This window comes from Gopherus evgoodei, chromosome 2 (assembly GCF_007399415.2).
Source record: "Gopherus evgoodei ecotype Sinaloan lineage chromosome 2, rGopEvg1_v1.p, whole genome shotgun sequence".
Classification (NCBI taxonomy): Eukaryota; Metazoa; Chordata; order Testudines; family Testudinidae; genus Gopherus; species Gopherus evgoodei.
In genome coordinates this window covers 3,306,016-3,326,844 of record NC_044323.1, presented here as the reverse complement: position 1 = coordinate 3,326,844, position 20,829 = coordinate 3,306,016, and the positions used below count along the sequence as shown (strand labels likewise).

The window sequence follows — 20,829 nt, the reverse complement described above, 5'->3', positions numbered from 1 at the left end:
CCTACTCTTAAATATCTCCAGCGATGGAGATTCCACAACTTCCCTAGGCAATCTATTCCAGTGTTTAACTACCCTGACAGTTAGGAACTTTTTCCTAATGTCCAACCTAAATCTCCCTTGCTGCAGTTTAAGTCCATTGCTTCTTGTTCTACCATTGGAGGCCAAGGTGAACAAGTTTTCTCCCTCCTCCTGATGACACCCTTTTAGATACCTGAAAACTGCTATCATGTCCCCTCTCAGTCTTCTCTTTTCCAAACTAAACAAACCCAATTCCTTCAGCCTTCCTTCATAGGTCATGTTCTCAAGACCTTTAATCATTCTTGTTGCTCTTCTCTGGACCCTCTCCAATTTCTCCACATCTTTCTTGAAATGCGGTGCCCAGAACTGGACACAATACTCCAGTTGAGGCCTAACCAGCGCAGAGTAAAGCGGCAGAATGACTTCTCGTGTCTTGTTTACAACACACCTGTTAATGCATCCAAGAATCATGTTTGCTTTTTTTGCAACAGTATCACACTGTTGACTCATATTTAGCTTGTGGTCCACTATGACCCCTAGATCTCTTTCTGCCATACTCCTTCCTAGACAGTCTCTTCCCATTCTGTATGTGTGAAACTGATTGTTCCTTCCTAAGTGGAGCACTTTGCATTTATCTTTATTGAACTTCATCCTGTTTACCTCAGACCATTTCTCCAATTTGTCCAGATCATTTTGAATTTTGACCCTGTCCTCCAGAGCAGTTGCAATCCCTCCCAGTTTGGTATCGTCCGCAAACTTAATAAGCGTACTTTCTATGCCAACATCTAAATCGTTGATGAAGATATTGAACAGAACCGGTCCCAAAACAGACCCCTGCGGAACCCCACTTGTTATACCTTTCCAGCAGGATTGGGAGCCATTAACAACTACTCTCTGAGTACGGTTATCCAGCCAGTTATGCACCCACCTTATAGTAGCCCCATCTAAATTGTACTTTCCTAGCTTATCTATAAGAATATCATGCGAGACTGTATCAAATGCCTTACTAAAGTCTAGGTATATCACATCCACCGCTTCTCCCTTATCCACAAGGCTCGTTATCCTATCAAAGAACGCTATCAGATTAGTTTGACATGATTTGTTCTTTACAAATCCATGCTGGCTATTCCCTATCACCTTACCAACTTCCAAGTGTTTGCAGATGATTTCTTTGATTACCTGCTCCATTATCTTCCCTGGCACAGAAGTTAAACTAACTGGTCTGTAGTTTCCTGGGTTGTTTTTATTTCCCTTTTATAGATGGGCACTATATTTGCCCCCTTCCAGTCTTCTGGAATCTCCCCCGTCTCCCATGATTTCCCAAAGATAATAGCTAGAGGCTCAGATACCTCCTCTATTAACTCCTTGAGTATTCTAGGATGCATTTCATCAGGCCCTGGTGACTTGCAGGCATCCAACTTTTCTAAGTGATTTTTTACTTGCTCTTTCCTTATTTTCTCTTCTAAACCTACCCTCTTCCCGTAAGCATTCACTATACTAGACATTCCTTCAGACTTCTCAGTGAAGACCGAAACAAAGAAGTCATTAAGCATCTCTGCCATTTCCAAGTCTCCCGTTACTGTTACCCCCTCCTCATTGAGCAGTGGGCCTACCCTGTCCTTAGTCTTCCTCTTGCTTCTAATGTATTGATAAAAAGTCTTCTTGTTTCCCTTTATTCCCATAGCTAGTTTGAGTTCATTTTGTGCCTTTGCTTTTCTAATCTTGCCTCTGCATTCCTGTGTTATTTGCCTATATTCATCCTTCGTGATCTGACCTAGTTTCCATTTTTTATATGACGCCTTTTTATTTTGTAGGTCACGCAAGATCTCAAGGGTAAGCCAAGGTGGTCTTTTGCCACATTTTCTATCTTTCCTAACCATCGGAATAACTTGCTTTTGGGCCCTTAATAGCGTCCCTTTGAAAAACTGCCAACTTTCCTCAGTTGTTTTTTCCCCTCAGTCTTAATTCCCATGGGACCTTGCCTATCAGCTCTCTGAGCTTACCAAAATCCGCCTTCCTGAAATCCATTGTCTCTATTCTGCTGTACTCCTTTCTACCCTTCCTTAGAATTGCAAATTCTATGATTTCATGATCACTTTCACCCAAGTAATCTCTTTAGCTCCTGAATCATGTGTGTCCATCGTTTCTGAGTTCCTTCCAGTGCCTCAACTGCCTTCTGGGAGGTCAAAGCACTTGACAGTCATCGTGGTTTAAGCCTCACAAACCCTCTCCCTGGGTTAGGACATGTACCTCCATTTTGTAAAAGGGGAAACTGAGGCACAGAGTGTTTTAGTGGCTTTTCCCAGGTGCCACAGATGGGAATAGAACCTAGGCATTCCAGCGCCCAGTCCTCTGCTCTACGCACTAGATAATATTCCCTCCCATTATAAGTATAGTCCCGGTAATGCTGGCTATCATCTCCTTGGCCATTTCCTCCGTGCACGTAAACCAAAACCACCCTGTTGCAATTCTCCAACAAAAAAACTTCAGAAACAGACTCCAATGAGAAACTGCAGAATTGGAATTAATTTGCAAACTGGACACCATTAAATTAGGCTTGAATAAAGACTGGGAGTGGATGGGTCATTGCACAAAGTAAAAACTATTTCCCCATGCTAATTTTTCCCCTATTGTTACTCACACCTTCTTGTCAAGTATTTGAAATGGGCAATCCTGATTATCTCTACAAAAGTTTTTTTTTCTCCTGCTGATGATAGCCCACCTTAATTGATTAGTCTCGTTAGAGTTGGTATGGCAATACCATTTTTTTCATGTTCTCTGTATGTGTGTATATATAGATATCTTCCTACTGTATTTTCCACTGCATGCATCAGATGAAGTGGCTTTTTTACCCAAAAAAGCTTATGCCCAAATAAATTTGTTAGTCTCTAAGGTGCCACAAGGACTCCTTGTTCTTTTTGCTGATACAGACTAACATGGCTACCACTCTGAAACCTATCACCCTGGCTTTATGTTTTTCTGCCTTATTCCATGGCAAAGGCTTAGCCAGCTATCACTGCTAGGTCACTTTCAGCACTGCTAATTGCCAAGAGGAAGAGGGAAAAGTCACAGGACTGGTAAATCGGGAATGCAAAAATGACCCATTAAGTGCCATGCTTCAGGGCAGGAGATAAGCACTAGTGGGGGAGGGGGAGGTCAGGAAGAAATTACTCCTCTGCCCCTTATAGCACCGCATAGGGGGTATTATGATGGTGCTGCCAGAGAATCCTTCGGTATCGGGGCCTACCACAGATTGGGGTACACTGGACTCACTGTGTTCTGCTATGGGGATCCCACGTTCCAGAGTGAGATTCAAGGAGGGAAGGAACAAGATGGCTGGTACAATAGGCTGGTCTGCCACACACATGGGGATGGGAAGCTGTGGCTGGGAGTGTGGTTCTGAGGTACAGGGCTCAGAGCAGGAGAGCTTGGACTGGAGCTGATGTTAGGTACCTAGGGCCTGATTCAGATCTCCATGGGGTCATGCCAGTGGAGTCACTCCTGATCCGCTCTGGTGTGAGCTCAGAGTCAGGCCTGCAGGGTGGTGGAAAGGAGGCGATGGGGCTGGAGGAGGAGCAGGGAGCTGGCAGTGATGATGGGGAAGCGGCAGCAGCTTAACCTGACAGCCTGTCGCAAGCCAGATGAATGTCTCCTGTGTTCCTAGGAGGCAGAGCTGGTCGGAGACTCACTGTATTCAGGCGTGGGCCAGTGTGGACAGGACAAGCCCCCTTGCACAGCTGTCTGGGCAGTCTGGGGAAGCGGAGGCAGGCAGTTGTGCCTTTCAGCAATGCTGTGTATTCCCCAGCAGCAGCACCCCGTGCAACACGCCTGCAGCACACGGGGAGGGACCACTGGAATTCCTTGGGCATAAAGAGCGGGGACTCCGTGATTAGTGGCTGGAAGGATGCACCATCAGGATTCGGGCTCGGAGGCTTTCCCTGGGAAGCCCATTACTCAGCGTTGTGGGTTGTGCCTCCCCTAATGAACGAGGGCAACTTATTCTCTCTGTGCAGCTCAGGGCCCCTGTTCAGCTGTGTCCCGGCATGGAGACGTTTTAAGTACATTGAACACCTGATTGAACCTGCCATTCTTTTTGTGGTTTGAGGGTAAGTTTGTGGGGTGAGCAGCCCAGAATGGGAGACAAAAGGTGGCTACAACAAGGCAAAGAGGCCAGCCTGAAGTAATAGGCGTTCTGATGAGTGTACCGAGCAGTAGCCCCAGTGCACCAGCTGCCTGGACGTTCCCAAGCCCACACCATGGCCAAATTGCTGAGCCTGGTGGTGCCTCAGTTTCCCCAACAGCGCCTACCTCTAAGAGCACCATGCTTGTTGATCATTCTTGTTTGCCCGGTGCTTTGAGAGCCTCACCTGGAAAGGGCTAAATGTTAAGTGTGAGCATTGAGATGGAGTGAGCTCAATGAAACCTTGATTTAAAAAAAACAAAACTCTTGTATCGATCTTTCTTTTTAGCCTGCTGCCCATCACCCTAGTCTCTGGGCCCCTGACTCATACAAATCTATAGCAATAGCAAAGTCCTTTAGGGGATTTCATGGCATCTCCTGCACTTCTCTTTTTCGGGGGGGATCATAGCTCAACTTGGGGTAGGGAGTTGTTGGTTTGTTTGCTTTACATTTTATTAATTCCCCCTTTCCTCTCTCTCTTGTTTTTGGTTGGTAGCAGATGCGGGGATGAAAGTGGGTCTCAGAGCTGGGATTTAACCCCTCGTTGTTTGGCTGTGAGCCGTAGAGCCTCATGCCTTCTCCCACATTGCGCCTTGTTCTTGGGAGGAGCTCCTGGTAATCATCCATGAGGCTAGCTCTTTATCCTCCTTCAAATCTCTCCTTAAAACCCTCCTCTGCCGAGATGCCTGCAAAACACTTAGGGCTTGTCTACATCAGAAAGTTGCAGCGCTGGTGAGGGAGTTACAGCGCTGCAACTTTGAGAGTGTCCACATCTGCAGGGCATCACCAGCGCTGCAACTCCCTGTTTGCAGCGCTGGCCGTACTCCCGTTTTGTCTCGGGTGTAGAGGATCCAGCGCTGGTGATCCAGCGCTGGTAATGCAATGTAGACACTCACCAGCGCTTTTCTTGACCTCCGTGGAAGGAGGAAGCCTCTGGTAATCAAGCTGGTTTCCTTTCCCGGTTTGCTCTCTCGGTCCCGGAGCCAGCCAGCAAACCGCGGGGAAGGAGACCTGCTTGCTCGGGGTTCCGGGACCGAGAGAGCAAACCGGGAACGCCGCGGTTTGCTCTCTCGGTCCCGGAGCCAGCCAGCAAACCGCGGGGAAGGAGACCTGCTTGCTCGGGGTTCCGGGACCGAGAGAGCAAACCGGGAACGCCGCGGTTTGCTCTCTCAGTCCCGGAGCCAGCCAGCAAACCGCGGGGAAGGAGACCCGAGCAAGCAGGTCTCCTTCCCCGCGGTTTGCTGGCTGGCTCCGGGACCGAGAGAGCAAACCGCGGCGTTCCCGGTTTGCTCTCTCGGTCCCGGAACCCCGAGCAAGCAGGTCTCCTTCCCCGCGATTTGCTGGCTGGCTCCGGGACCGAGAGAGCAAACCGCGGCGTTCCCGGTTTGCTCTCTCGGTCCCGGAACCCCGAGCAAGCAGGTCTCCTTCCCCGCGATTTGCTGGCTGGCTCCGGGACCGAGAGAGCAAACCGCGGCGTTCCCGGTTTGCTCTCTCGGTCCCGGAACCCCGAGCAAGCAGGTCTCCTTCCCCGCGGTTTGCTGGCTGGCTCCGGGACCGAGAGAGCAAACCGCGGCGAAGCTGGTTTCCTTTCCCGGTTTGCTCTCTCGGTCCCGGAACCCCCCTTGAAGCCGCCCAACAGCGCTGCAGTGTGGCCACATCTAACACCACTTGCAGCGCTGGTTGCTGTAAGTGTGGCCACTCTGCAGCGCTGGCCCTATACAGCTGTACTAATACAGCTGTAACAACCAGCGCTGCAAAATTTTAGATGTAGACATGGCCTTAACAGCTGTTAGGCTGCTGGCATGCAGAGTCCACTGCCTGTCACGCTGATGAATATTGTCTCGTTGTTTCCGTGTGCTGCCCCTCAGTTGCTCTGTCTCCATCTGTTGTCCTTTGTCTAAGGGTATGTCTACATCTACAATTTTGCAGCGCTGGTTGTTACAGCTGTATTAGTACAGCTGCATAGGGCCAGCGCTGCAGAGTGGCCACACTTACAGCAACCAGCACTGCAAGTGGTGTTAGATGTGGCCACGCTGCAGCGCTGTTGCACACCGCGGGGAAGGAGACCTGCTTGGAGGGGGGGTCGGGGAACGCCAGAGCACACCACGGGGAAGGAGACCTGCTTGGAGGGGGGGTCGGGGAACGCCAGAGTACACCACGGGGCTGGATACCTGCTTGGAGGGGGGGTCGGGGAACGCCAGAGCACACCGCGGGGCTGGATACCTGCTTGGAGGGGGGGTCGGGGAACGCCAGAGCACACCGCGGGAAAGGAGACCTGCTTGGAGGGGGGGGTCGGGGAACGCCAGAGGGCAGTGGAAGGCAGTGGAGTTTGCTTAATTACCAGAGAGGCTTCCTCAGGTATGCTGGGATACCTGCTTATTCCACGGAGGTCAACAAAAACGCTGGTGAGTGTCTACACCTGATGACCAGTGCTGGTGATCCAGCGCTGGATCCTCTACACCCGAGGCACGACCGGGTGTACGGCCAGCGCTGCAAACAGGGAGTTGCAGCGCTGGTAATGCCCTGCAGGTGTGTACACATCCTAAGTTGCAGCGCTGTAACCCCTTCACCAGCGCTGCAACTTTGTAGTGTAGACAAGGCCTCAGGCTCTTGGGTGCTACAACACTACAAATAACAAAGCCGGGATCTGAATCCACAGCCAAGGTTTGAGCTGTTGTTGGCTCCAGAGCGTTTCTACTATTGAAGTCACAGAGTTACATCCATACGGGATTTCATTTCACACTCAGGTTGTAGAGAAGAAGGCCAGTGGGAAAGGTCTTCCCTTTGTTAGCGCCTCTCCAACAGCAGGATGGCAACATCTATGGGAAATAAAGGCCGGGGGCAAGGGAACTAGGCTGGTTCAGGGCCTGGAAACTTTCTCCACTGTATTGCTGGGGTGAGATTTCAAATATGAAATTGCAGAACTACTAACTGTGGTATGAAACCTGTCATTTAAATCACCCTCTGGACCAGATGGCTGGAAGATAGCTAATGTGATGCTGATTTTTAAAAAAGGCTCCAGAGGTGATCCTGGCAATTACAGGTTGGTAATCCTGACTTCAGTACCAGGCAGACTGGTTTAACTATAGCAAAGAAAAGAATGACCAGACACATAGATAAACACAATTTGTTGGCGAAGAATCAACACAGCTTTTGTAAAGGGAAATCATGCCTCATCAATCTATTAGAATTTTTTAAGGGGGCTCAGCAAACATGTGAACAAAGCTGATCCAGGGGATATACCATACTTGGACTTTCAGAAAGCCTTTGACAAGATCCTTGACCAAAGGCTCTTAAGCAAAGTAAGCAGTCATGGGATAAGGGGGAAGGTCCTTTCGTGGATCAGTAACTGGTTGAAAGTCAGGAAACAGAGGGTAGGAATAAATGGTCAGTTTTCACAGTGGAGAGGAGTAAATAGCAGGGTCCCCAGGGGATCTGTGCTGGGACCAGGGCTGTTCAACATATTCATAAATGGTCTGGAGAAAGGGATAAACAGCAAGGTGGCAAAGTTTGCAGATGATACAAAACTATTCAAGATAGTTAAGTCCAAAGCAGACTGTGAAAAGTTACAAGAGGATCTCACCAAACTGGGTAACTGGGGACAAAATGGCAGATGAAATTCAGTGTTGATGAATGAAAAATAACACACATTGGGAAACATAATCCCAAGTATACATACAAAATGATGGGGTCTGAAGTAGCTGTTACCGCTCAAGAAAAAGTTCTCCGAGTCATTGTGGATAGTTCTCCGAAAACATCCAGTCAGTGTGCAGCCGCAGTCAAAAAAGTGAACAGAATGTTAGCCTCTGCCTGTCAGAAGGTGAGACTGGAGGATGGGATGGATCACTCAACAGTTACCCTGTTCTGTTCATTCCCTCTGAAGCATCTGGCATTGGTCGCTGTCAGCAGACGGGATTCTGGGCTAGGTGGACCTTTGGTCTGACCCAGTCTGGCCGTTCTTATGAGAATTCCACCTCAAGTCACCCAAAGCTGTGCCCATCTGACAGCTGTTCAGGGCCATGCGTGGAGGGAGTTTGGTGGGTCTCTGGCATATCCCCAGTGGACAGTCTCCAAATCCATTAACCCACTAACACCACAACTGGCAGGCTTAACTGAACAGCCAAGTACTGGGCGAACTAAGAATGAGAGATTTTGGAAGAGGAAGAACAGTCTGGTGGCTACGGCACTAGCCTATGTCTCAGGAAACCCACATTTCAAGTCCGTATTCCGCCACAATCTCCCTGTGTGACCCTGGGCCAGTCCCTTAGCTCCTTGGCCCAGATTTCAATGGGAGATGGGCACCTCATGACCGGCGAGGCTCTGGCCCGGCGCTCCCATCTGTAAAATAGAGATCACTGTGTTAACGCTCGTGCAGTGGGGGATGCACCTGTACCTAGATGGGTAGGACTAGGAGAGGAAGCTCCTGCTAGCTTGGGGTAGGTTGCTCCACAGTTTCCTGTGCTGTTCCTTTCCTCTGGCTAATTAGAGAGCCTCAGTGCTCTGGACCCCTCCGCCCCCCAGAGTATCTACCCGGTGATGGGAGAGTAGATCTCAGCCTGACATCTCCAACGGGATAATTATAACACCAGGATTTGGGGGGGAAAAACCCATCCTTATGCTGCCTGAAAGAGTCAACGAGAGCAACATGATTAAATATGAGAGAAATCCATGCAGAGCAGCTGTGGTTTTAGCAGAAAAGCCACCTTCTTACTCTATCCCCTGGCATTCTAGCGGATTGGCTCCCATCACTTTGCTTTCTGCCCTTTCTTTGGCCTTCCTACTCGGATATCTGAAATGGCGCGGAAGACAGCTCAGTGGTACCTTCAGGCCCCTTCTGAAATTGGGACCCTGCTGGACTAGATGCTGTCTATACACATAGCAAGGGGCAGCCTCCGCCCTAAAGAGCTTGCAGTCTATGATAGGCAAGACAGATCAAGTGGGCAAGGTGACGTGGCTGACCCAAGTTCAGTGTGAGAAATAGACCCCCCCATCTCCAGAGTCCCAGCCCTCTGCGCTATGGGCTTTGCCCGGCTGCTTCCCTCCAGGTAGTGCTGTGACGATCAGAAATGAGCAGAATTTTATGATCCGAACCAAGAGAGAATGACAGTGACTCTGGGGGACGAGGGGAGAGGCTGCAGTGGGAGGCCTGGGATCTCCCTGCGATCCACCCCCACATCAGGGATGGGCTACAGTGACGGCAAACGGACTCTGCAGACCCAAGAGGCGGCAGCTTCCTCTGATAGACAAGGGAGGTCTCGTGCTTCGTTCAGGCCAGCTTAATGAGACTAGCTCCAGGCTAGGGCGATGGCTGTGCGGCCCAGTGGGCAGGGAACTTCCCATCCCTTCCTATGTGCTTGTGTCGCATCTGGCACAACCAGGGCCCCAGTCCCAGCTGGATCGTCTGGGCGTGAACGTCACATCACCACCAACAAAAGCCGTGTCTCTGCTGGTGGAGGTGGCTGGCACGGGCCGATACAACGCAGCCCTGGGCTCGGGCTCCACACTGCATTCGGTGTCGGACCCCTGTGTCTGTTTGCACAGCCCAGCACGGGTGGCCGGTGGCTACGCAGTGCGGTGCCCGTGCTCTCTTTCCCCAACAGGTTGGCGACCTTTGCAAAGCTCCTGAGGCTAGGGAAGTATTTACAGGGCCCACCGTGCTGTGAGCAGCAGTGGGGTTTGGAGCAGGACTTCACAGCAGCGTTTCTCCACCTTTCTGATACCAGGCCGGGCTCGCTGCCTTCTGAAACTGTGTCGGGGAGATCTCAGGGACCTGCACCGGTCCAGGGCCCAGCCCTTGAGAAATGCTGCTTTAAAGTACCACGCAAGATTGCTTGGAGTTGATGAAGAGTTCCACCTCTTTGCCAAGTAAGCAATGGGCATTCGTGGAGAATCTTCCTGTGCATTAAAAACTGTAGATGGTATGTATGTGTGTGAGAGAGTGCTTCTGTGCAGCTGTATGCCTCTGGGGTGTGTGTGTGTGTCTGTGTGTAACAGGCACACACAAATCTAGGGCGATCCAAAGTTGGGGAGCCCTAGCTCTGGGGAAGAGGAGCCCACCTCTCCCCAGGCGGGACCAGGAAGGCCAGGGCGTCGATTACACAATAAAGGCGGGTGGTGATCGGGTCTGGCGGTGCTTTTCGGCTCCAGAAATTGGGAAGCTGTCAGCTCCCTTCCTCCCCACCAGACTCGCTGGGAAGATTTACGACCCCTTCTTGCTCTCGGCCACTCCCAGCGCAGAAACCTGCTCTGTAGCCAATCAAATGGTTGAAACCCGCCCCCTCCCCCCTATAACTTTTAAAAATGTATGATCGCTCTCTTCTCTCCACCCCCCCCCCCGGCTTCTTGCTCCCTCCCTCCCCTCCCCTCTTTCATCCTGGGTCCCTTCGCTCTTTCATGTCTGCATGGAAAAGAGAGGAGACAGACACGGAGAGGAGTGGGAGGAGGTAGCAGGAGGCACAGATCCTGGGAGGGGAGAAGGCTGGAGGGGTAGGGCCAAGGAGACTCACATCCCAGCCCTCCCCGCACACACACACAGAGATTTCCAGCCGCCGCGGCTGCTGCTAGCAAAGCAAAGCAAAGCAAAGCAAACTTCCCCAGTTCCCTTCTTGCAAGAGAACTTCCTCGGTTCCCCTTGGGGAGGAGGGTTCAGACCCTGGGTCTCCCCGGCCCGAGCTTGTGCCAAAGCTCGCCCTGGGCTGAATCCCTCGGCTCCTTTACCGACCAGCCTTGGGTTTAGGATCCGTGGCTGGAGCATCTGGATACGTCTCGCTTCAGGGTAGGGGCTGATGCCAGACACAACAGCTCATCCTGCGGCGGCTGCTTTGTTTTGGAGTTTATTTTTTTAGCAGATTGCCGTTCCTGGAACGTTTTGGGGTCTTTTTTTATTTACACACACACACACACACACACACACACACACACACACACACACACACACACACACACACACTCCCTCCCCGGACTCTGCTAGATGCGGAGGGGTTTCTCTTAACTTTGCATCAGCGCCCCCCCCCGAACAACAGATCCGCTGGATCAAAGGACGAACCCCCCCCCCCCGCACGAGCCCTGTATTTGCTTATTAATTGCAAAGGGGGCGAGGCGACCGGGACAGACAGACGGACGGTGGAGAAGCCGAGATGCAACTGACCAGGGCTCCTCTCTGCCTCCTGCTGCTCAGCCAGCTCTTCCCTGGCAAGGTGAGTGCCCCGGCTCCTCGCCCCCCCGCCCGCTGACCAGTGAGACCTCAGGCGGTTGCCAGCCTGGAGAGGATCGTGTACTTTCCAGTATCAGGGCTTGGGGGGGAGACACGGACCTGGCCAGTGGGAATCGAGCTGCAGCCTTTGGAATCCAGGTTTCACACACGCCCCCCCCTTGCACGCCCACACACACCCACTCACCCCGCGTGCAAGGAAGGAGTGCCGTGAACACTAGAGGAAGGGGACGGGGATTTTTGCCTTCCCCTGCGAGTCCTATGAAGCGCCCTACCCCCCACCCCTTGCTTCAGAGAGGTCAAAGTTTCCCAGTTTCTCTGATCGGGGCAGGGAACGGTGAGTAAAATCGGTTTGCATTTTAAGGGGGGGTGTGAGGATACGACCAGGCGCAGCCCCCGGATTTTGCGTGAAACTCCTTAGCCTCAGAGTCTGTGTCGGTTCGCACAGAGCGGAGTGGGTGCGTCCCACCCCTCCAGTCCTTTCGTTTTGAAGTAGATCGAAGGGATTTTGCCACCGACCTCACTGGAGAAGGGGGAGAGGTTTGGGTCTGGGCTCGGCTGTCACTTACCTCCCCGCACACTTCAGCTAAACTCAAACTGCCCTGGTGTCTATGAGAGCAGAATCAAGCGGCTTCACCAGGTCCAGGACCAGAACCAACCTTTTGTTTGCATCGGTGGCCTGTGGTTAGCTGTGTCTTGTTTTTATACTGGACAATCTAGAGATCTCACAGGTGGGCAAGACACTGAGGCTGACTCTCCACCTCCCCAATGTAGATTCATTAACAGCTGCTTTGCTTTACCCTCATTGGGACTGGGAGTGAGAGCAGAATCCAGCCCTGTGTGTGTGTGTGTGTGTGTGTGTGTGTGTGTGTGTGTGTGTGTGTGTGTGTGTGTGTGTGTGTGTGTGTGTGTGTGTGTGTGTGTGTGTGTGTGAGAGAGAGAGACAGAGAGAGACAGAGAAGCAATGCGAGTCCCTCATTCATTCTTTCCAGTAAATTTCATGTCAGGTTTAATGTGGAACACATTTTCCTGGTCTGGAATTAACATTTTTGTGCAGCCACTCTCTGTAATTATGCGGTCAGCCCATATAAAAGCTGCATTTATCCTCCTATATCCTGAGGAGGTAATTAACATTGCATGGCTTCATTTTTCTATTCTTATTAGTTGTGACTCAGGGAGATTTTTCATTTAGTTGAGGAGGGGCTGTTGTTGGGTGGGGACTGTGGGGTGCATAAAATAAATAAAATAATGGATGCAGTTTTAAACCATTCTTCAGGGAGAAACTGCTTGGTGCGGGAGTGACTGTGAAGTGGGGCTGGGGTTTTAGTTAGACTTCTCTTAGGGGACTCAAGTCCCTTAGGGAACTTGTATTGTTTTGTTTTCAGACCAGTGCTCAGACTCGTTTCGGAAGGGCTGCTTTGATACACTTGGGGAAGACTCAGCAGAATCACATCTCTGTCCTACTGTACAGGCTGGGTGAGATTGGGATGAGAGGGTGTCAGTTGAGTCATTATTCAGTTCGTAGAAGGATGTAAATACTGGGCCAGTCAACAGGTTACAGGAGGGATGAATTTGGCTTGTTAATTTTTAACAACAGGTAGTGAGAGATTTTTCATTACATCAATCAATCAACCTATCCCCATACATCCCATCTATCTATCCCCACACATCCCATCCATCTATCTATCTATCCCCATACATCCCATCTATCTATCCCGATACATCCCATCTATCTATCTATCTATCCCCATACATCCCATCTACCTATCTATCCCCATACATCCCATCTATCTATCCCCATACATCCCATCCATCTATCTATCTATCCCCATACATCCCATCTATCTATCACCATACATCCCATCTATGTATCCCCACACATCCCATCTATCTATCTACCTATCTATCCCCATACATCCCATCTATCTATCCCCATACATCCCATCTATGTATCCCCACACATCCCATCTATCTATCTACCTATCTATCCCCATACATCCTATCTATCTATCTATCCCCATACATCCCATCTATCTATCACCATACATCCCATCTATGTATCCCCACACATCCCATCTATCTATCTACCTATCTATCCCCATACATCCCATCTATCTATCCCCATACATCCCATCTATGTATCCCCACACATCCCATCTATCTATCTACCTATCTATCCCCATACATCCCATCTATCTATCTATCCCCATACATCCCATCTATGTATCCCCACACATCCCATCTATCTATCTACCTATCTATCCCCATACATCCCATCTATCTATCCCGATACATCCCATCTATCTATCTATCCCCATACATCCCATCTGTCTATCTATCCCCATACATCCCATCTATGTATCCCCACACATCCCATCTATCTATCTACCTATCTATCCCCATACATCCCATCTATCTATCTATCCCCATACATCCCATCTATGTATACCCACACATCCCATCTATCTATCTACCTATCTATCCCCATACATCCCATCTATCTATCCCGATACATCCCATCTATCTATCTATCCCCATACATCCCATCTATCTATCTATCCCCATACATCCCATCTACCTATCTTTGCCTATACATCCCATCTATCTATCCCCACACATCCCATCTATCTACCTATCTTTCCCTATACATCCCATCTATCTATCCCCACACATCCCATCTATCTATCTATCCCCACACATCCCATCTATCTATCTATCTATCCCCATACATCCCATCTATCTATCCCCATACATCCCATCTGTCTATCTATCCCCATACATCCCATCTATCTATCCCCACACATCCCATCTAGCTATCTATCTATCCCCATACATCCCATCTGTCTATCCCCATACATCCCATCTGTCTGTCTATCCCCATACATCCCATCTATCTATCTATCTATCCATCCCCATACATCCCATCTATCTACCTATCTTTCCCCATACATCCCATCTATCTATCTTTCCCCATACATCCCATCTATCTATCCCCACACATCCCATCTATCTATCTACCTATCTATCCCCATACATCCCATCTATCTACCTATCTATCCCCACACATCCCATCTATCTATCCCCACACATCCCATCTATCTATCCCCATACATCCCATCTATCTATCCCCACACATCCCATCTACTTATCTATCCCCATACATCCCATCTATCTATCCCCACACATCCCATCTATCTATCCCCATACATCCCATCTATCTATCCCCATACATCCCATCTATCTATCCATCCCCATACATCCCATCTATCTATCTATCCCCATACATCCCATCTATCTATCCATCCATCCCCATACATCCTATCTATCTATATATCTATCTATCCATCCCCATACATCCTATCTATCTATCTATCTATCCCCATACATCCTATCTATCTATATATCTATCTATCCATCCCCATACATCCTATCTATCTATCTATCTATCCCCATACATCCCACCTATCTATCCCCATACATCCCATCTACCTATCTTTCCCTATACATCCCATCTATCTATCCCCACACATCCCATCTATCTATCTACCTATCTATCCCCATACATCCCATCTATCTATCCCCACACATCCCATCTATCTATCTATCCCCACACATCCCATCTATCTATCTATCCCCATACATCCCATCTATCTATCCTGATACATCCCATCTATCTATCTACCTATCTATCTATCCCCATACATCCCATCTACCTATCTTTCCCCATACATCCCATCTATCTATCTACCTATCTATCCCCATACATCCCATCTACCTATCTATCCCCATACATCCCATCTATCTGTCACCATACATCCCATCTATCTATCTATCCCCACACATCCCATCTATCTATCTATCTATCCCCATACATCCCATCTATCTATCCCCATACATCCCATCTATCTATCTATCTATCCCCATACATCCCATCTGTCTATCCCCATACATCCCATCTGTCTATCTATCCCCATACATCCCATCTATCTATCTATCTGTCCATCCCCATACATCCCATCTATCTACCTATCTTTCCCCATACATCCCATCTATCTATCTTTCCCCATACATCCCATCTATCTATCCCCACACATCCCATCTATCTATCTACCTATCTATCCCCACACATCCCATCTATATACCTATCTATCCCCACACATCCCATCTATCTATCCCCACACATCCCATCTATCTATCCCCATACATCCCATCTATCTATCCCCACACATCCCATCTACTTATCTATCCCCATACATCCCATCTATCTATCCCCACACATCCCATCTACTTATCTATCCCCATACATCCCATCTATCTATCCCCATACATCCCATCTATCAATCCATCCCCATACATCCCATCTATCTATCTATCCCCATACATCCCATCTATCTATCCATCCATCCCCATACATCCTATCTATCTATATATCTATCTATCCATCCCCATACATCCTATCTATCTATCTATCCCCATACATCCCACCTATCTATCCCCATACATCCCATCTACCTATCTTTCCCTATACATCCCATCTATCTATCCCCACACATCCCATCTATCTATCTACCTATCTATCCCCATACATCCCATCTATCTATCCCCATACATCCCATCTATCTATCTATCCCCATACATCCCATCTATCTATCTATCCCCACACATCCCATCTATCTATCTATCCATCCCCATACATCCCATCTATCTATCTATCTATCTATCCCCATACATCCCATCTATCTATCCATCCATCCCCATACGTCCTATCTACCTATCTATCTATCCCATACATCCTATCTATCTATATATCTATCTATCCATCCCCATACATCCTATCTACCTATCTATCTATCCCCATACATCCTATCTATCTATCTATCTACCTATCTATCCATCCCCATACATCCTATCTATCTATCCCCATACATCCTATCTACTTATCTATCTCTTCCCATACATCCTATCTATCTATCCCCATACATCCCATTTATTCCCATACATCCCATCTATCTATCTATCCCCATACATCCTATCTATCTATCCCCATACATCCCATCTTTCTATCCCCATACATCCCATCTATGTATCCATCTACCTATCTATCCCCATACATCCTATCTACCTATCTATCCTTATACATCCCATCTATCTATCTATCTATCCCCATACATCCCATCTATCTATCTATCTATCCCCATACATCCCATCTATCTATCCCCATACATCCCATCTATCTATCTACCTATCTATCTATCTATCCCCATACATCCTATCTATCTATCTATTCCCATACATCCCATCTATCTATCCCCATACATACCATCTATATATCCCCATACATCCCATATATCTATCTATTCCCATACATCCTATCTATCTGTCTACCTGTCTATCTATCCCCATACATCCCATCTATCTATCTATCTATCTATCTATCCTCATACATTGCATCTATCTATCTATCTATCCCCATACATCCCATCTATCTATCCCCATACATCCCATCTATCTATCTATCTATCCCCATACATCCCATCTATCTATCCCCATACATCCCATCTATCTATCTACCTATCTATCTATCTATCCCCATACATCCTATCTATCTATCTATTCCCATACATCCCATCTATCTATCCCCATACATACCATCTATATATCCCCATACATCCCATATATCTATCTATTCCCATACATCCTATCTATCTGTCTACCTGTCTATCTATCCCCATACATCCCATCTATCTATCTATCTATCTATCCTCATACATTGCATCTATCTATCTATCTATCCCCATACATCCCATCTATCTATCCCCATACATCCCATCTATCTATCTATCTATCTATCTATCTATCTATCTATCTATCTATCTATCTATCTATCTATCCTTTTCTTTCTTTCTTTCTTTCTTTCTTTCTTATCAATATTCTCTGACCTGTGTTATGCAAAGGCCAGAGATGATCATAGTGGTCTCTTGAAAACTTTGGACCAAATTCTTTGCTGGTGTGAATGCTTCCCTGATTTGGGTGGCATTTGGCTGTTGACACCAGCGGAGAATTAGTGCCTATGACTCAAACTCCCAGTAGAGGCAATGGAAAGACTCCCCTCCCAAAGACTGTAATGGGAATTTGGGATCAGGCCCATACAGTCACTGGAGGTGTCACGGAGTTGCACACTCATAAGACACCAAGCCTGTCCTGAGGACTTTACAGTCTAGGGGCCGGATCCCAGGAGTGGTGTTCCCAGTTTGGCTTGTCACTGGCCTCCAGTAAACCCAGTTTGATCCACACAGGAAAGCCTCAAGCCTAGTGGGGTGAGCTCAAAGGTTCTGCCAGTAACCACCTGGGGGGACCCTCGCCTGCAGTACACCAAGGGATTCTTTTTATAGCCCATCTTTGCCTGATGGCGGATCTCTTGCTGTCAATGTGGACAGAAAACAAATGAGCGAGTTTTGTGGTGGAGGTAGGGTCAGGACTTTCCTCCTGCTTCTGTTTAAAATGACCTCTCAAAGGTTCGGGTGAGCAGCAGGGACTCAAGGCAGGATGCAGGCAGGGGGCTTTATAAGAGCGCCCTGTAAAGCCCCACGTTGGAATGAGGTAAACCACCCGCACCTGGCTTACACCTTGGCAGTCTGGCCACAGAGTGGCAGGCACTTGCTATCAGGCTTCCACCAGTGGCAACAGCTGGTAGCATCCTGGCCTAAAGACTGGTGCAATGGGTAACACACACACACACACACACACACACACACACACTTTGTTATCATCACCAGAGTGTTGCACACTTTGTTGCTTCTATAGGCCCAGTGCACACCCCACGAGCTCCCGATGTGTCACCCTCCCATCCCCCTCTGTTTCGGGGACTCCCTGCCCACCCACGCCATGCCAGGAGCTCTAGGGAGCCCCATTTCTGCTCCTCCTCCCACACCAAGGTCCCTCATGTCAGGGGCTCCATGTGCCCTCTTCCCCCATACCAGGGTCCCCCCATTCTCCCCAAGTCCTAACTGAGAGCAGAGCCCCATTCTGCTAGGTGCTGTAGGTGCACAGAGTGAGTGACAGGCCCCGCCCCAAAAAGCATATGCCAGAGACCCATATAATCCAGCGACCCACCCCAACCCACACACACACACAGTGAAAGAGGGACCCAGATCCCAGCCAGCTGGCTGACAGTGCAGCTGGATTCTGCACTTCTCATGCAAGCAGAGGATGTGAAAATCTGGCCCTGATGGTGAGTGCTGAGCCTGAAGCTTTTTGGAAAATGCGTCTCCTAAAACAGATGGCCTGGCCGTGCACATCAACACACACTGACGAAGGCACGCACACAGTCCGTGCGACACCACCACCGGGCTGGACAAACATAGCCTAGTTGCACAAAGAGCCTGACACAAACACACCCGTGCTGCTAGCAAAGAGGATAGTGGGCCAGGCCCAGGGCTGGTACAAATTGCAGAACTCCACTGAACAGAGCTAGGCCGATCGATACCTGCCGAGGGTCTGTACACACACACAGTGTGTATATACGCACTCACAAAGCTCTGTACAAAGAAACACTGAGGTTGTTTTCAGGCTCCCAACAAAACGGCTCCTTTTCAGGGGAGATAATGATTTCCTGCCGCAGGCGTGTGAGCTCACGGCCCGTCCCCCTCCGCACTTGTAAAAGCTTCGCTGCCCCATATAAAGAGTATATTTTCTTCTTTCTTGGCCTGTAATTTCTTTTTCAGAGGGTAAACGAAACTCGATCCTTGCAGTAGCCTGTAATTTGCCAGAGAGTCTGGGCAACCACCACTGTTTAATCCCTAATGTGATTTCCTTCGGCAGAGCATGACAATTTACACAACACACACACACACACACACACACACATATGCATCCCACTCACACAAACACTGCCCCTCACACAATCGCATGCACAGGCACAGATGATACCCCAGTCCGAACTCATATTTGTATTCCAGAACTCACTTCCTTTATTGCGGGGAGTGACATTTTCCTATTCATAGAATCTAGGACCCTCTGGAAGTAAGGCCTTGCGTATATCCTAAAACGGAATCAACACAGGAACATAGACGCCACCAGATTGGATCAGACCCGAGGTTCATAGTCCAATACCATGTCTCTGGCAGGAACCAGCACCAGACAGTTCAGAGGAAGGTCTAAGAACCCCACAGTAGCAGATGTGGGATAATCTGTCTCCCACACGAGGTCTCCTCCTGACCTCTAGTAATCAGAGCCCTGAAGCAGGAGGAATCACACTGGACAGACCTCAGAGAAGGTCAGCAAGACCTGGCCTCATGCAGAAAGTTGAATGGCCTTGGAAGTCCAGGGGAGTCTTTCCATTGATTTCAGTGATCTGTGGATCAGGCCCAATATGTCTAGCTTGGTTGACATGCGGGAGACATGCCAACTGGCTAGCAATATATCCAGGCTGCAAATCCAGAAGAGGGTTATTTAGGCGGATGTAGTGAGTATAGGAAGGGGGTGTGTGTGTGTACAATGGGATGAATTTAAGGCTGTCTTAAGCAGCACTTATTGACAATGAGTGCAGTTAGATTTCCAAGGGAAACTGAGGCAAGCCTGATTAACTGAGGTTTTTTTAAAGGAGAGGGCACATTGTTAGCATGGGAGGTGTAAGAGACCCATGCTGCACCAGGCTCCGAGGTAGATTGGCTCGATCTCTGACTTCTCTGCCACTGCAATTCTACCTTGCCGCTTCGATGCTGGTACCCACGCTGAAATGAAGATGGGGGAAGGATGCCGGGTGAAGTTATGTATTGTCCAGACTGGAAATCCTAAAGCGGGAGAGAGCAGACTGGGTTAGGCAGAGTCCGAATAGGTACATGACGTCCATACAGAACCTTTCGTGCGATGTACACGCAGCGCTCCCGGAATGCAGCCACTTTTGGGGTGCAGGGCAAAGAGCTGGCTTTAGCTGAGGGAAACCTTTGCTCTGAGAGATGTAGCCCTGGTTTTGTTAATATCCCTGCAGAGCGATGGAATGTCTCCCTCCAATAAATGATAGGGAGCTCACCTAGATGCCGGACAGTGGCTGTCTCTCTATGTCTGTTGCACAGGGCTCAGCACAATGGGGTATCAATCCTTGCTGGGGTCCTTGACAGCTGCCATAATATAATAATCGACCTCAGGAGGATGAGGTCTGGACCAGTGACTTTGAGGGAGAGGGGGTGAAAAGCAGGCTGGCTTTCTAGACTCAAGGAGAGAGGCATGGTCTGTTCTGAATCCCTTGTGTTAAACAGTCCTGGGCTGGGTTAAAATTAATATCTTACTAATACTTAGCCCTTTTATCTGGGGCTGTCAAAGTGAATGTATGCTCCCGGCCCACCTGGGAGGCCGGTGGAAAGTGCTGTTCCCACTGCGTAGGGGAAACCGAGGCACGGAGGTTTTGAGCAGCCTAAGGCTG

The 20,829-nt window shown here is 49.0% G+C and overlaps 1 protein-coding gene across 1 annotated transcript in view; it reads left to right on the top strand.

Moving 5' to 3' along the window:
• The first annotated feature begins 11,193 nt into the window (after positions 1 to 11,193).
• Positions 11,194 to 20,829, top strand: part of LOC115645333 (tumor necrosis factor receptor superfamily member 16-like) — a 48,446-nt gene continuing 38,810 nt past the window's right edge. Inside the window, exon 1 of the mRNA XM_030549831.1 lies at positions 11,194 to 11,394. Within this exon, the coding sequence (XP_030405691.1) occupies positions 11,335 to 11,394 (60 nt within the window). The 5' untranslated portion in view covers positions 11,194 to 11,334. The remainder of the gene's footprint in view (positions 11,395 to 20,829) is intronic.